Genomic DNA, 18,265 nt, shown 5'->3' on the forward strand with positions numbered 1-18,265 from the left:
TCTTATGGTGAGGCGTTTATAGTTTTGTCTTTTTTGCACGATTACGAAAAGTACCGATGTTTTGTTGTCATCCTTTTTACTTTTATGTAAAGTGGTACTATATGAGCAGGATAGAAGTATACACGAAATTAACAAACCGGTCGGAATAATAGACGGGAATTCTCCGATTTTTGAAGTTATTCGTGGCCAGTGCTTCGCAAGTGAAGGAGTGTCGTTGTGAATCAAAATGAAATCCCTAGTTTTAGCTTTTGTCAGTTTACTGGCAATTTATTCTGTAAATTGTGAAGTGTTTTTCGAAGAGAAATTCCCCGATGGTAAGTATTTTGTATTTAATTCAGAAAATCCAATTGATAAACGATTACGTGTACTCAAGCCGGCTTTGGGTGCCGCGTGTGCTATCGATTCCGTAACTACACCGGTTTATTTTGGGGCGATTCTTGCTAAATACTATTTGTTTTACTTTCAGACTCATGGGAATCCAAATGGGTATACAGTGAGCACCCTGGGAAGGAGTTCGGCAAGTTCAAATTGACTGCTGGAAGCTTCTACAACGACCCCGAAGAAGATAAAGGTATGTATGCGTGACTGGGTGTTCCGAGCCTGCATTGAAACCATAAAAGTATTTGAATTCATCATTTAATTTCAACTACATCGATCATCCATTATCTACATTAGTCAGTTTATAATCAGGAAGCAGTATGATCATTCTATCATGATTATGCATTATATTCTCCAACAAAGTAACTTAGAAGTTATTTTAAGCTCTCTTTTTCCGCAGTAAGTCTATTTTCGGTTCTACTGCGTTATAAAGCATATAAATAGCTTTGAATTTTCACAGTCATTCACAAAGAAAACATTTCCATTGTGTCACAGGTCTAAAGACATCAGAAGATGCCAGGTTCTACGCTCTGTCTACTAAGTTCAAGCCGTTCAGCAACGCAGGCAAGCCTCTAGTGATCCAGTTCTCCGTGAAACATGAGCAGGAGATCGACTGCGGTGGTGGCTACGTCAAGGTGTTCGACTGCAAGTTGGACCAGAAGGACATGCACGGAGAGTCCCCCTACGAGATTATGTTCGGCCCTGACATCTGCGGTCCTGGTACCAAGAAGGTATGTCTTTTTTAATATTGATAATTTTCTTATCATTATGATATCATAGCTGATGCAGTAACCTGGTAGGCGGATGGTTGGGAGTTCAAGTCATATCTGAAGTTGTTGATTTTAGGCAAAAAATATAATACTTTTAATAGAATTTACAGTTGTATCTAGTATTCTGTGTAACCTGCCTTGGTATCTTATAAGAGTTGACAATAAGTCATTCAAAACTAAAATCCACAAAGTTTAATGGCAACAACATTCTTTGTCAATTGTTTAAAATTAAGAGATAGACAATGCACCAACACTTATTGTATTTGCTCAATGAGTCACACTCAGAAAGATTTGAACAATAAAGAGTACTTGAAACTTTAATTTCTTTTAACTGGGCACAATAGTTTTTGTTTTACCGAAAATGTTGCAATATTACCTAAGTTACCACGTCAATGAGTTTCGCTCATTTTAATTTATGCATGCCAATTTCCAATACTTAAGATACACTAGATTCATTAGCTGTCTATCTTCTTCAACTTCTAAAAGTACCGCTATATGTAAACCTCGAACTTTGAACTGCAATTAATTAAAAAAATGTATTTTACTTCAGATTGTAGGTATATTTCAATTACCTACCTAGCTACTTAAAATACTAATAAAAACATGTTGTTGCTATGGATGTGTAAATTTCAACTACATATTTCAATATTTTATTGTTTTGCTCATTGAACCGACAAATGTAGGTACATGAATGTTTTAAAAATTCATTGCATGCCATGTTAACGTCTAACCTTGGTCGATGATCATTATCAGGTACCTGTAACGGAAAAATTTTAGTGTTTTATGTTATCAGTCCTTGTAAAATTTTACAATGGTGACATTTATAATTTGAATTGCCTAGATGTTTCACTAGAAAGGCAATTTTGAACTGTTAGTAACTATGCACTGTATAACTCCCATGAGATACTTAAGTATCTATTACTTGTTGAAATTTTTTGGAAAAAAAAATTGGTAGGTACACCACTTAACATTCCAATTACTTATTGCCACATCATCTAGCAACTATAAGTCTATGTAAATAGTATGCTTCAACATAACATCTGCTGTAAAAAAGGTAATTTAAATAATACATGAATATTAATTTAATAATCCCAAGGTCACCTATTAGCTTCTTAAGTATTTAAAGTCACGTTGATACATCATTTGTTCAACTGTTAAATTTAATTATTTTCAATTGTTTATGGTTTTTTTTTTTTTTTTTTTTTTTTTTTTTTTATCTGCAATCAGCCCAGCGGCTTTAATCAGATTTGATGTTGATTGATAATTCGACTTTTGGGGAGTGCACGTCCTGTGATGTGTCATCCCTGCTCTTTTTCTTCCTGAGAAGTTTTATATGGAAGCCAATCGCATTCTTTTCAACCGAAACAGGCAGTTGTTTGTATTCACGAGCTGTGTAGCCAGATGGTTGATATGTCGTTCAAGGCGTTGCTTGTAGGATACAGAAGAACTTTCTATTTCCCCCATGACTGTAGGGATTTCTAGGTAATCGTGCACTTCCGTGTTTCGTGTGAACCATGGGGCATTGATCAGGATCTTTAACACTTTGTTCTGGTAGCGCTGCAGGATTTCAACATTTGAGTGACTAGCTGACCCCCAGAGTTGTATGCCATATGTCCAAATCGGTTTCAGGATAGACTTGTAAATTTTTGGCCTTTATGTGGGCTCGCCAAGTGAGTCTCCTATCCAAGTGCATGCCTAGGTATTTTACTGTCGTGTCTGTTGGCAGGACAGCACCATCCAGTGTCACCGGTGAACAGTCCCCTCTCTTTAACGCGAAAGTTATGTGGACGGATTTTGCTGGGCTTGCTCGGATTCTCCACTTTTTCAGCCATCGTCCAATTTCGTCCAGGCATTCTTGTAATTTTGCAGATGCTGTGTTCGGGTCTTTACTGCAGGAGAGGATTGCAGTGTCATCTGCATAGGTAGCAGTCACAACTTTATCTGACGTTGGTAGGTCAGCGGTGTAGATTGTGTATAGCACAGGACCCAGCACCGAACCTTGGGGTACCCCTGCTTCTATCTGGCAGATTGAAGATAGAGACTCCTCGTATTTGACCTGGAATATTCGGTCTTGCAGATAGGACTTCAGCAACATGTACGCAGTATTTGGTAGATGTATCTTAAGCTTGTATAATAGGCCCTTGTGCCACACGCGGTCAAAGGCCTGCTGGATATCGAGAAAGACTGCCGAGCAGTATTCTTTTTTCTCGAGTGCTTGCCGTATCGTATGCGCTACTCGATGTATTTGTTCCGTCGTCCCATGGTTTTGGCGGAAGCCGAATTGGTGGTCTGGTATAACTTTGTCTGCTATTAGTGCTGGTAGTAGGCGTTTCAAGACCAATTTCTCGAAGACTTTTGACAGCAAAGGAAGAAGACTTATGGGTCTGTATGATGTAACCTCTGTAGGAGGCTTCCCCGGTTTGGCTATAGGGAATGCAGAATCGGTTCTGGTTTGAGGAACCGGGTTTTTCGGGTCTGGTGGTCATAAGAACCGGGAGCCCCGGTTTTTTCGGTTCTTTCGGTTCCAAAAAAACAATATTTTGATTATGTTTTTTTTTATTGAAATAACACTTCTTTGAATAGACTAGGAATAATCAACAAACATGATTTACAATATTTTTCTATTTTTACTCAATTCTACTCCCAAAAATAAAAAAAAAGTGAAATAATTAGTTTTCAATGAGGGCTATCGTTTTTATACTTAACAGTTGGCACCCCTGGCGATTGACAGGACCTTACTCTACAGTCGCGCCATCTTGATGAGTGCAAATGTGATAGTCCCCCTACCACTTTAGCGCTCACCAGTTGGTGCCACTGTCTTCGCTACTAGCAAGTGACAGGACCTTACTCTACAGTGGCGCTAACTGGTGAGCGCTAAAACGATAGCCCTCATTGAGGTACCACAATCAGTCTTTTTCATCCAACTTATCGATATATTTGACTATGTATTTATATATTGACTGTCAGATGCAAAGCAAATAAAGGAGGAGTGTTGCCAACTCTCACACAAAAATATCATCATCATCATCATTTAATTTTAAACCATAGGATAGGACGTCAACTGCTGAACATAAACCTCCCCCAATGCTTTCCATGTTGATCGATTGGTAGCGGCCTGCGTCCAGCGCTTCCCTGCTACCTTTATGATGTCGTCGGTCCACCTTGTGGGTGGACGTTCCACGCTGCGTTTTCCGGTACGCGGCCTCCATTCCAGGACCTTCCTGCCCCATCGGCCGTCAGTTCTGCGTCCGCGTCGGGCTATGTCCGCTGAATCCGCTGACATAGAAATGAGGAGATCCGTAAATGAACTAAAGTCGCTACTTTAGTTCATTTACGGATCTCCTCATTTCTGATTCGATCTCGTAAAGAAACACCGAGCATAGCCCTCTCCATAGCATGCTGTGCAACTTTGAGCTTCTGTATAAGGCCTATAGTGAGAGGCCACGTTTCCGAGCCATAAGTCATCACTGGTAACACACATTGGTTGTAGACTTTCGTCCTCAGGCACTGAAGTATTTTGGATGAAAAGATGTTGCGTAGTTTTCCGAACGCTGCCTAGCCGAGTTGGATTCGACGATTGACTCTCTTTTCGAAATTGGACCTACCTAGCTGGATCGTCAACAATCTCGAGGATTGAGCTCCCAACCGAAACTGGGTAGGGCGCAACATGGACATTGGACATAAGCTTTGTTTTGTCCATATTCATTCTCAGGCCTACCTGTTAGGTAACTCGATTAAGGTCTTTGAGCATTGTGCCAAGATCTTACAACGATTCTGCCATGACCACAATCAGTATCGTGGGCAAATCGAAGGTGAGTGATGTACTCGCCATTAATGTTTATGCCGAATCCCTTCCAATCAAGGAGTTTGAAAGCGTCTTCCAATGCAGTGGTGAACAGTTTAGGAGATATATCATCTCCCTGCCTAACGCCTCACTGCAGAGGAATCGTCCTCGTGCTCTGCTCCTGTACTCGGACCGACGTGGTGGCGTTTTTGTACAAGCACTTCAGCACCTCGATATACCGATAGTCAATACGGCACCGCTGAAGAGACTGTAAGCACTGCCCAAGACCCGAACGAATCGAAGACCTCATAGTCTACGAACGCCAAGCAAAGTGGCAAGTTATACTCGTCAATCTTCTGTATAACCTGTCGCAGCGTAAGCGCAAACAAAAATATGCCAGTGATTTAAAAATTTTTTAAGAAAAATGCTTAAAATATTTACATATCTCATAAAAAAAAAAAACAAAATACAAAACCAATAAGTAGGTAATCTTTATTAGTAGCTAATCTGATATCTTTAGGTTCTCTATACGTTCGCAATGTTCTTGTTACGACTCATGCCTAATACCTATAACAGATTGTTAGATAACTATGCAAAACCCGAAAGTACCGAAAGAACCGGGTTTTGAATTTTTAAAACCCGGTTCTTAAGCTGTCGAAAAAACCCGGGTTTTCCCGGTTCTTTCGGTTCCGGGATTACCCGGGTACAAACCCTATTTGGCTATCATGTTTATGATGGATACTTTCCATAACTCTGGAAAATGTTGTAATCTCAATATTGCATTAAAGAGGATTGTCAGCAGGACGATGCCTTTTCTTGGTAGTTGCTTGAGAACTTCTGCCGTTATAAGATCAAATCCTGGTGCCTTTTTTTGTTTTAAGTGCATGATAGTTCTCTTGACTTCTATTGCTGTCACAAGTCTCAATGGCGGCGACAGCTGTTGGTCACTGTTTAAAACTTCGTCAATATCCTGCTCTGATTGTGTATTATCAGGTTCGTTGGGTTTGAATACATTTTTTAGGAAGTTAGCAAATAACTCAGTTTTATCTTGAGGCTTTCGTGACCAGTTGCCGTTAGCTTGTCTCAGTGGAGGAATGTGTTCTTTTGGCCTTTTCAGTGAGTTGGTCATTTTCCAAAGTGTATAATCCTCTGCTTTGTACGGTGATAGAGTCTTAAGTTTGTCTTGGAGGGTATTGTTCTCATTTTCTCTTAGCATTTCCTTCAGTTCCTTTTGTATTCTATTAAGGGCTTTCTTATCTTGACGATTCCTGCTGGTGTGCCACTGGCGTCGCAGTTTTCTCTTTTCAGCAATCATCTGTCGTATTTCCAGCGTAGTGTCATGGTTTTGTGGTTTAGATGCCATGTGTGGAGTTGATAGCCATGCCGCCTTTTGTATTAGGTTAGTGGCATACCACGCAGCGTCATCTATGTCTTCTACCGTTTTTAGAGGTATGCGCAGATTAACATTATCACTCCTATATATTCCCTAAAGGACTCCCAGTCAGTTTTATGGTTATACAGGGTCTCTCGTGGTTCTTTCCAGATAACTGTGGTACTCAATGTGCATATCACAGGTGTATGGTCTGAGGATCCATCTAGGCATGCTTCCACTTTTGTGTATAATCCCGACATCTTTTTAGTGATGAAGAAATCGATGAGATCTGGAGTTTTGTTAGGGTCTGATGGCCAGTAAGTTGGTTCTCCTGTAGATAGTACATTGAGGTTACTGCTATCAATTGCCTTTTTTAGCTCTCGGCCCTTTGTCGTCGTCAATCGGGAGCCCCAGAACGTGTGTTTTGAATTCCAGTCTCCTCCCACAATGAATCTGTCACCAATCGTGTGGAAGAAATCGCTAAACATTTGTTCATCTATGCGATGTCGTGGGGGACAGTACACAGCAGCCACATTCAGTGAACCCTGCCAGTCATCTACAGATATCATTGCGGCCTGTAAGTGTGCGAAAGTAAAATTCGGTATTACGTGGTGTCTTATGTGTTCCTTAATTATTACAGCGGCCCCAGCATGTGATGTGCCATCTGGATGGTTAGCATAGTATACATTGTATCCTTTAATTTTAATCACTTTCTGGTCAGTCATATGTGTTTCAGAAACCAATAGTATATCTACTTTGTTGTAGTTTATGAATAGCTCTACTTCTTGCTTATTCGGGGATAAGCCATTTATGTTCCATGCAGCGATTCTGAGGAATTTTACTTTGTCTGCCGAGCTATTAGTGTCGTTAGGAGACCCATTAAGGTACCTATCTGTTGTATGAGGATATCGATCTTCTCCGACTGTTTTATTATTATTTGCTCTAGTGAGCTTGTTGACTGAGATTGTACATTCTCTGTTTTTCTGTTCCAGTTGCCGGTATTTGTAGTATTGGATACGCTTTCGGCTGGGCGCAGATTGTTTTTTTCCTGGTCATTTTTCGGATGTTGTGTATTGTGTCTGGGGAGTCTTAGCGGAGGGAAATCTTCCACTCGAGGTGTAAAGGTGTCTGTGGCTTTTGTCTTGTCTTGTGGGGCTCTTCTAGTCCCAGCTTGAACCATTTTTCGTGAACGGATCTCCTTATAGACTTGGCAGCCTTTGTAGTTGGCTGGATGATCACCTTGGCAGAGGGCACAGGTAGCGGGCAAGTTCCTATCCTTTTTGTGGCAGTCAGTAGTTTTGTGTCCTTGTGCGCATTTAACACACCTGTATGGACGCATACAGTTGTTTTTGGTATGTCCATATTGTTGACACCTGGTACACTGTGGTATGTCAGTTGATTTCCTTGGATCTTCTATTGTGACTCTCGTGTGGAATATAGTTTCAATATTTTTTATCTCCGGGTTGTTAGGACTCGGTTCAACATTGACGAAGAACATGTTTAAGGGCTTTTTATTTTTTCGTGATATTGCACAGATTATTTCACCTCGTACCCTGTTCCCTGTTTTTTCTATTGCTTCTATTATAGCTGATTTAGGGGTTGTGTGATGTAGGTTTTTTATTACAGTTCGGTAGCATTTATTTTGCTTCTGTGTGAATGTATGACCGATGAGGCCATTATTCCGGATGAGTTCTATTAAGTCCTTATATGTTTCAGTTGACTGAGTCATCACTCTTAGCTGATCCCTATTAATGATTTTATAAGAGTAGCTGTCACTAGGTATTGTTTCATTTAATAGCTCCGTTAATTTTGTTAGGTCTTCAATGCCATATAATATTATCGGTGGTGGTTTGCTAATTTTTTTGGTATTATTGGATGGATTTTCTTTTGTCTCCTCGGTTAGATCTATAGGAAGCCCGCTGTATCTGTTGGAGGTGGTGATTCCTTTTGGTGTCCCATGATTTACTTTTTTAGTTTGTGTTGGACTGTTGGACATTCTTTTCCTTTTGGGGTTGCGGTCAGTAGGTACTCTTTGCCAAGAGGGAGGGCAAACTTTGTTGACACAATCATCTTCAATTTCTGTGGCTGAGTCAGTGGTCTTGATGTTTCCCAGTGAAGCCGATCTCGGTCTTGTGATGAATAGGCTTGGATGGAATGCCTGTTGGGTTAGTTTTTTTGCAGTGCTACCAGAAGCATTCACCGTCACGGGAGCCTGGTCGCCCACTCCCGCGCAGTCTTCGGTAACATATTTCCCACTCGCTGGCCCGGGTACCAACGAGCGCCGGGGGTTAGCCGGATCGCATGACAAAACAGTATTCGTATCGCTCATTTTTCATATTTCAAAGTGGGGCATACGCATGTCGCTTTCCCAAGGCGACATGGCCACACTTTCAGGGGGGATTTAGTCCTCCTTGGCTTGTGGTTCACCAGTGGTCAGGTTAGTTAACCGCCGCCTGTTGCTCGGCGTTGTTGCCCATTTGGCACCACCCGGGGGGCACGTGTAGGGTGGGCCTAGGAGAAGGTGGTAAGTCCTACGGACGCGGGCAACATTACCCCTAATTAATTGTTTATGGTTTGACCTTAAAAAAGTTCTAGATAAACGTCATATTTGCACATCTACTGCAATAACTAGACATTTAATAAATAATTAAATCAGATAATAAATATTTATCGAATGTTTGTCAAATATGTATATTTTTATCAGTATTTCCAATAGGAAAATTTAAGAGTAATTCATTATTTTAGGCTGACGAGATGTATAGTTAATTAAGGCTATTTTATCATTAATGCCCATCCAATTAAAGAGAAACCAACCATTAACGAGTAGATTAGAAGCCCTGCTATTAGCAGGAAGGAACTCGATGCGTTTAGCATCTATTGTACAACAAACATTATCCTATAATTCATTTTTGAAATGTTTCTAGTTGTACTGATAACTGTAGTGTACACTAATAGATCTTTTGAGTAACACTAAAGTAATGTTAGATTTACTTGGAGGCTTAAGGCTCAAACTTACACACATTCTAGTCTAAAATACTTTCAATTTCAATGTTCAAACATACCTACATGCTTAAATCTTCTGATGTCAATTCATACTAGTCGTTGTTTCAAAGTACGGGTTATAATAATTAATTCATCATTCAAATTAGAAACTAACTTACAGCTAAAAAAAACGTCTCGACAACTTTCCATTTTTTGCAGTCTGACCACTTTCGGCTTGTATGACTCAATCATTTCAGTCAGATTACAAATCTATATTGTACATAGGATAAGTTCACATTGAACATGCCCCTCACATTTTCCCCGCGTAAAAATCATACAAGGGAATTCTATACCACTTCTCTAAGCAACCTTCATGGTAGGCTTTCATTGGAGGGCAAACTGTAGGTCCTGGTTGCACACAGGAGTTGCAGTGGTAGTAAAGGCACGTGGCATTACGTCCGTATGCACAAACGATGCTTGCTTAAGTAAAGCCGCAAATCGAACGTACAGCGTTGAATAGAGCTCTGATTCGTTCGTGTGTCACCCTGTGCGTCCACGCGCACTTTGAGACTTCATACACCTACATAGTAATGTTTGTTAATACGGGCGTTAGTCCCGTTTCTACCACTTCCGAACCCTGCAGGCTCGACAATTACCAAAATTAACAAACCACTCGTCCTCAGGTGCACGTGATCTTCAGCTACAAAGGCAAGAACCACCTCATCAAGAAGGACATCCGCTGCAAGGACGACATCTACACCCACTTGTACACGCTGATCGTGAAGCCCGACAACACCTATGAAGTCCTCATCGACAACGAGAAGGTCGAGTCTGGTGACTTGGAAGCCGACTGGGACTTCCTCCCGCCTAAGAAGATCAAGGTTGGTATCTAATTTCTTTTTTTGCAGGATATTTGGATAGATAGCTTCCCCAACCCAGTCATTGTGGGGAGTGAAGATCTCTCCCAATAAATTACAGAAGTCTGTCTCCTACAGTGGAGATACAAACAATCTGATAATGATGATAATAATATGGTTAGATATACAATATCTTTGCTCATTTCAAATGCATAATCTAGTTTCACTTTCTATTGTCTAGTTTAATAGGCGAAATTGATTTCAATTCATATTTGCATTATATTGCTACAACACATGTTTTTCGTGTCTAAATGGAATTAAAGTAACTGAATTGTACATACTGATATTGCTACGACGTATACGTATATTTATATCTTTAGAATCGAGTAAAAAAACTGTTAGATAGGTAAAATTACAGCTATATTTACAGCCTCTAACATGGGTTTAGTTAGCATCATACTTTTTAAACCATTATTATAAAATGTATCCTGCAATGACCACACAAAAAGCTGTACTTACACAGATAAGGGTAATCGAACCACACCATCATCTAACCCCAAACCTATCCCCAGGACCCCGAAGCCAAGAAGCCCGAAGACTGGGACGACCGCGCCACCATCCCTGACCCCGACGACACCAAGCCCGAGGACTGGGACAAGCCAGAACACATCCCCGACCCCGACGCGGCCAAGCCTGACGACTGGGACGATGAGATGGACGGCGAATGGGAACCTCCCATGATCGACAACCCAGAGTACAAGGGCGTGTGGGCTCCTAAACAGGTAAGGAGATTTATTTAACGCTATCGCGTAACGGTTGCGATTTTTATTTTCTTAGCAACCCTGATAGGTGTTATATTTTTCTAGTCTATGTCGCAGCAAGGAAATACTGCACCCGATAGTTAAAAAGGAGTGCGCATTAACATTTTTTTCGGTTATTTGAAACTTTTTTATCTCTATTTTGACTCTCTTTTTACTACCGATTTTGAGAAAATTCTAAGGATACCACAAAGTAAAAGTGCTTATTTCTGACGTCTTCTTACTGAAAATGTTACTTTATCGGAGCAGTAGTTAGTTAGGCTTAGGACGATATATTAAGTACTCATGCCCTAAAAAGCTGTTTATTGAACTTCCCGAGATTTCGCGCCTACGTCACAGACGTGTCAAATTAACGCCGGCGCGCTAATACGGCCCGCGCGCCTGGTTTGTTCACCCCGGTAACGGTTGTTGACGTTACTATAAAGGCGACATTACACAAGTTCCGGTCAACGGCCTAGGTACTCGTTACTCACACGTTTCAATAAAAAGTCCACGCTTTCATTTTTTCAAATAAAGAAATATTTGCAAGTCATGAAATATCTTTGTCTTCAGTTTCTCGCGTAAGCAAGGAGTTATTTTTAGTCAAACAAAGAAGATACATTTCGGTCTTCTTCCTTATTTCCGGAGCATTTATTATGTTACTAGTTTTTGCGCGCGGCTTCGTCTGCGTCTCACTTTCAAAATGTGGGATAATAACTAACTATCCTATGTGTATTTCTCATTGATAAATTATATACCTTTCTCACGAATCATTCTATTTGTTGATGAAAATCGCATGAAAAACATTAGGTACAGCATTTTACCAGAACACAAATGCCTGTATTTAGACTTGCAGTACTATACCAGAATACAAAGGCCCGTATTTAGACTTGCAGCATTTTACCAGAACACAAAAGCCCGTATTTCGCCTTACAGCATTTTACCCAAACCGTTCATCTTTCCAGATCGACAACCCTGCGTACAAAGGCCCCTGGATCCACCCAGAGATCGACAACCCTGAATACACGCCTGACGCGAACTTGTACAAGCGGGATGAGCTTTGCGCGGTCGGTTTAGACCTGTGGCAGGTCAAGTCTGGAACCATCTTCGACAACTTCCTGTTCACAGACGACCCTGAAGCCGCTAAGGAGAGGGGAGAACAACTCAAGAAGACTTTGGTAAGTAATCAATAAAGAGGACTATTATTTGAAAAAAAAAAACTGTGAGGTCTTTTTTCAACACTGGCCAGTTCCAAAACTTTTGATGAAAAAAAGCTAAAGTATTTGCTATTGATTATTTTTAAAAAACTGTCAGATTAGTTTTCCACACTGGCCAGTTTCAAAACTTTGAGGGAAAAAAATGCTAATGTATTTGCTAAAATGGTGATAATTTGACTTGAGTTACCTATCGCTATCCAATGAGGAATGTATCTTTAAGAAAAAAAAACAAGTTTCTGCTATTATTGTTAGGTCATTGTACAGATAATGGCATATCAGGCTAAACACGTATTCTATGGATTTTTATTTAGACTGATTTGGATAGAAACTCAATGTAATGAAATCAACAAATAATAATATCATTGTAGTTTTTGTCTGCATAGAATCACTTGCCAATATCAATCATAGTGATAATGATGTCATCATTAAAACAACGACTTTTAAATCAATTACTTCACCTAAAGCTGCATCTTTATTAATCCATTTGTGTTAAGTGTATGAAAATAAATGATATATCTATCTAAAGTATTACCCCTTCAAGCCCCGCGAATCGAGACAAGAGAAATCAATAGTTACAAGGTCTTTTCCGACCGCTTAGGGTTTGATGGGTTAAGTAATTTAAAAATGAAATTGCTTCACTGATATCTTTCTTCTTTTTGTTGATGTACCTACTTCTGTTTTTTCGCCACTGAGGGCACTGTCCCGCCAATGTCACGTGCGCTGTGCGCAGCTCACTGTTATCCTTATTCCTATCATAACAAGTTTGACAATGACTGAGTTTGTTCCGGCGTTTCTTCTTAGCACTTATAGCCATAATATTTGTCTCAAAGCGCTGGTAGAGCCCCAAAAGATAAGGAGACATATAAAGTGCCCCTTAAGAGTAGGCGCACACCGTTGATTTTTCGTCGGCCGATAGTTTAGTCGGGCAGTTGATCAGTATGGGCATGTATGGGAGTGCGCACACTACGCCGATTCGATTTGGCCGATTCTTCATACAATTTGAAATCGGGCACAACTATCGGCCAACTAAAAATCAACGGTGTGCGCCTACTCTAAGGGCTACTTTTTTATTTACTGTATTTTGACGTTCGCAAGTGGTCTAAATTGAATAAATTATTTTTTATTTGATTTGAATTACTAAACAAATATTTTATCTTTAGGAAGGAGAGAAGAAGATGAAGAGTCAGCAGGACGAGGCTGAGAGAGAGAAAGAGAAAGCAGAGAAGCCTGATGATGAAGACGACGAGGACCTCGACGACGAGGCGGGAGACGCCGCGCCTGTGGTACGTACAATATAAATCATCATCATCATTTCAGCCACAGGACGTCCACTGAAAGAAAGAAAGAAAGATACATTTATTACAATGGACATCACACAAATACAGGCAATTACATAGACATGACAGTGGCACATAATAATAAAAGAAGAAAAAATAAAAACAAGAGTAAACTGAGCAGTGCCACCCATTCCCCAACAAGATGCCCACTGCAACGGGACCCCACTCAGCATATGCCGTGGCCCACGGTGACGAAGGCCACGGCGCTGGTTTTCAGTGTGCCCCATGCAGAGTGAGGGTCACGGACCATTGCTGCATAATAGTACTGCTGAATAGGCCTTCCCCAATGTTTTCCACATCGGTTGGTAAAAAAAAGTGGTTGCCGTATGTCACCTAGCATGACCTTGCTAGGTCTCCAATGATTTCCATAATGACCGGTTGGTAGCGGCCTGCATCCAGCGTCTTCCTGCTACCATTGAGTTCGTCGGTCCACCTTGTGGGTGGACGTCCCACGCTGCGTTTTCCGGCACGTGGCCTCCACTCCAGAACTTTGCTGCCCCATCGGCCGTTAGTTCTGCGTACTATGTGCCTTGCCCATTGCCACTTCAGCTTAATAAAATTGGTTTCCTAACCCCAAGTCTAAATTTTTATTTAATTAATTGGCAATTTTTAACAATATTTTTGGAGCCAATAGTTTACAAAAATCCCGCGGAAATTGTTATTTCGTTTAATTGGAAATACAGAATACAGATGTGAGTGTGGATCTGTAAGCAATTTCAGCCAAAAATATCTATGGCACAAATCTTTGTTGTGACAAATGAGTTGACTGATTTTAAAGTTCACTGAACTCTCTTTTTGTCTTTATAAAGTTCAATAGTTTCCTTTACGCAACCATGCAAATATGATTTCATTTCCATATTCTGCCGTGCTATTTACAACAGTCTTAAGAAAAAAGTTCAATGACTGATCACATTGTCTGTTATTATTTATTTATTGTCTATGATTTCTAACACAAACTTCTTTTGTCCACAGGAGGAGCACGATGAGCTGTAAACATGACAAGTGTCAGAGACAATATACCCTCGGGTAGTGTGTGTGGGGCCGTGCATTAACATAGCAATGTTAGGATCATCTTTAGTTTGTGCGCAGAATTGTGTGTTCCAGTCTTTATTTATGGGGCGTTTGCTCGAAATATTCCATGTCGGACCTGTTATGTCTGAGCACTGATGTGTGTACATATTGATAGGGCGCTCAATGATGTGGCTGGTCTGTACCGTCTCAGACCGTTGTGACGTAGCACGAACAAACGTTGTGAACGCTGTCTCGATAGATGTCGCTGTTCGCTATTTTTGGTTGTGCTACGTGCATTTTCCTTACAAGTACCGATCTGAGAGTGTGACCAGTCGCGTCGTGTTTTTATTATATTTGAAGTTGTTTTGCGGCACTGTGTGTCGCGTAGTGATCGGGTTTGTTTTACAGTGTGAGTGCTTAGCCTAATGTTTTGTATGTATTCGACTGATATTGTAAAACGAATCGCAATGTATGATTTCTCATTTATGTTGTAAAATGAGTCTGATTAAATTAATATATAATTGAAATAACTTGTTTTCTTTATTACTTCTGTCGTTTTAACAGCTGGATAGGGCAAATAAAAATCTATGTATTAACTAATTATAATACATATTTTATTTTCACATATTCATAGGTTTGTTCTCATTGTCAGGCCATTTTATTGTCAATTCTTTCCTCATTTATTGCCGAAGACTGCAAGAAAAAGAAAATTAAATGAAATCATCATCTTACTATAGTTCACGCAACGAAAGTTGAGGCTTTGAACACAAACACCACTTTTAAAAATCTATCGAATACACTAGGTACCTCACTGTTGTTTTAAGTAATGTCTGCAAACAAGACAGCTTTTGTCAGTCCGACTACTGACGTCTTGCCAGGGCAGCAGATACAATTCTTGGGTTGATGGCCTCAACTCTCGTTGCGCGACCTATACATTGGAGAGGAGATGAGTATGTATTGGTTATTTTCTAGATAGATGACTGCATTCCAACTTTACTTCGTCTGTATTTAAGCCTGAGCCCCGATTACGGTAACTTTTATATGCTTTTATAACGTCTACAATCCAGACGCGTTTCTAATTCTGCGATACGATTGGTCAAAACAGCTGACGTACGCTGTTGAACGACCAATCGTATCGCAGAATCGAGAAGCGTGTCTGGATTGTTGACGTTAAAAATTACCGTAATCGGGGCTCTGGTTAGGACAACGGAAATAAACATTCATGTTTGAGTATTCCAATCTTTCTGACAGAAAGATTGGAATACTCAAACATGAAAGTTTCTGTATGGTTGGAATAACAGTCCTACGGCCGAATACTGAAACACTACTCAAATCTGTCACTCAGCTGACGGGCTCCTAAATTTAAGTATCCTTCAATTTTAAATGGTATTCTCAAACGCCACTCAACGGATTTGAAGCCGTGATCAGCTAAGCAGCTCTCAAATGTTTACATAATGGCAACATTTACCAAAAAAAGTATGTTTTCATTTACACAAATGATAACTTTACGTTTTTTATCCATTACACGCAGCATCGTTTGGTTATGTATTGTCTTTTATGGAAATATTACTCAATCAACTTAACATACAACAGTTTATTTTTAGTTTCTATTATACATAAATCTCGTTTTATCATATAAAAAAATTAATGCTTGCATTTTTATTTAATTAAAAAATAATTTTAAGGGTGATACTTTTTATTGTTGAAATCTATTAAGTGGCGATCGTGGACCGAAACGTAACCACAATTGACATTTATCATTGTTGACAGACAGAGCATCAAATTGACAAATCAACAACTCTTGGAAATGCTACTATGCGATGTCCCCATATTATTCCTCAGAAATAAGCATGTTTATGTAAAGCGATTTCATAGCAGCTATTTTGGTTGTTACTTTGTGCACTATACGATGCACAGTTGGCTGTTCGATGTGGAAGATATCACCTAGTACACGTTCATAACTTCCCGTTGCGTAGAACAGTAGGGTTATAATATAATAAGTATTTGGTCCACTGGTTGTATGGCGTTTGGTGAGGGGTTTCAAAGAGCTTCCAAATTATGAATCCAGACACAACACCGTTTCTTTAGAGATGCGGAACCTCGCTCGGAATTGCATGTCATTATAATATTTTTCAATAGCGTTCAGCATTATTGCGTTCCTGCGATTAGATCTAGGTATTTCCTCGAGCCTCGAAAGAAATGATAACGATGACACACATTATTTACCACTATTTAGGTCGATTTAGGTATAAGAATAGGATTTAAGATACCGCGCAAGCACTCTCAAATTTAACAGCTGCTTAAGACGATTTGACAGTTGTTTGAGTAATGCTTAGCGTTGAATGGCGTTTCAGTATGCGAAAATTCATTTAAGTGGCGTTTGAGTGCAACTTAATTTGAGAGGTGCTTAAAAATTGAGAACTGCTCAGATATTGTTTTGAGTATGCGAAATGTAAGTTTAGGAGCTGCTTAACTATTTGAGAAGCCGTCAAATATTTAAATGGCGTTTCAGTATTCGGCCGAGAGCTTTGCTTTGATTGTCACTGTAGGGTATGTGGGAATCGGGTTTTTTTTTTAACTTTAATATGGATTTAGATGAGAATGAGAAGAAGAAACCCGCGTAGATTCAATCTTGTTTCAGACTCCATAATACTTACTGAAATCCATAACTGAAACAAAAAAATATATTTTTAGGCATTTTGAAAACTTACCACATGGCTGAAATTTTTATTAAAATTGACAAAAACCCCGTTGTCCGGGGTAACAATTACACCTATTTTATTTATTGAAAACTTTATTGCACAACAGAGAACAAAGGTCGATTTTAATGCCATAATTAGCATCTTCTTCCAGTCGACCTTTTGTTGTTTACTGTTGCAGAGATTTATAAAAATGAAACAACTTTCTTAGGGTGCTCACATCTTTCGAAATTCTTCTCGAATTTCTTGGTGGCCTCATCGATTTCTTTCTTGGGCTCTTGTGGCGCGGGCGTGGTTGGTTCCGACTCGTTTTTCTTATGTCGTCTCCCGAGGCCCATGAAGAAACAAGGTGCCGGCGAAGCTTGCACTAAAAGAAGTAACTTTAGTCGTCAAAATAATTATGAAAACAATTCAGAATAGGTAACGTTAACTATTACACTGGTCAACAAAAAAAATAAAAATGTTTGTTTCCTGTGATTTTTTTTCTGTTTCTATCTCAAATTGACGCATATTTTTTAAATATGGCAACAGTTTTTCTCTAACAGCTTTTGTTTTTAAGTTATAGCTATCTACCTTCATTTAATATTTTTACTTAGATTTTTGATTTAATTGGACAAAAAAATATATTTTGTTGGTGTTTTCGATATTGCTTCGTTATGAAGATGTTGTGTGCTTAATCCAGATTGCTTCTGCTATGTTTTTTTTTTTTTTTTTTTTTTTATGTGATAGGAGGCAAACGAGCAAACGGATCACCTGATGGTAAGTGATTACCGTCGCCCATAGACACCCGCAGACCCAGGGGCGTTACAGGTGCGTTGCCGGCCTTTAAGGTAAAGATACGCTCTCCTCTTGAAAGCTTGCAGGTCGTATCCGTCCGGAAACACCGCAGACGACAGTCCATTCCACAGTTTGGTTGTACGGGGCAGAAAGTTTCTAGAGAAACGTACTGTTGTGGACTGCCAACCATCTAAGTGATGGGGGTGGAAGTGCTGTCGGGTAGATCGGTGGCGAAAAGTGGCGGCAGGAATAAGTCCGGATAATTCTTCGGAGCACTCCCCGTG

At 39.9% G+C, this 18,265-nt stretch overlaps 1 protein-coding gene across 1 annotated transcript; it reads left to right on the forward strand.

Annotated features, from left to right (window-relative positions):
- Nucleotides 1-163: 163 nt before the first annotated feature.
- LOC135071232 (calreticulin) lies at nucleotides 164-15,035 on the forward strand. Its single transcript, XM_063965014.1, has 8 exons — nucleotides 164-314; nucleotides 467-571; nucleotides 874-1,109; nucleotides 9,970-10,167; nucleotides 10,716-10,925; nucleotides 11,906-12,118; nucleotides 13,318-13,440; nucleotides 14,467-15,035. Exons 1-8 carry the CDS (start codon nucleotides 227-229, stop codon nucleotides 14,485-14,487), a joined length of 1,194 nt encoding a protein of 397 aa, XP_063821084.1. The 5' UTR covers nucleotides 164-226; the 3' UTR covers nucleotides 14,488-15,035.
- The last annotated feature ends 3,230 nt before the right edge of the window (nucleotides 15,036-18,265 follow it).

The sequence above is a fragment of the Ostrinia nubilalis genome, chromosome 4 (assembly GCF_963855985.1).
Source record: "Ostrinia nubilalis chromosome 4, ilOstNubi1.1, whole genome shotgun sequence".
NCBI lineage: Eukaryota > Metazoa > Arthropoda > Insecta > Lepidoptera > Crambidae > Ostrinia > Ostrinia nubilalis.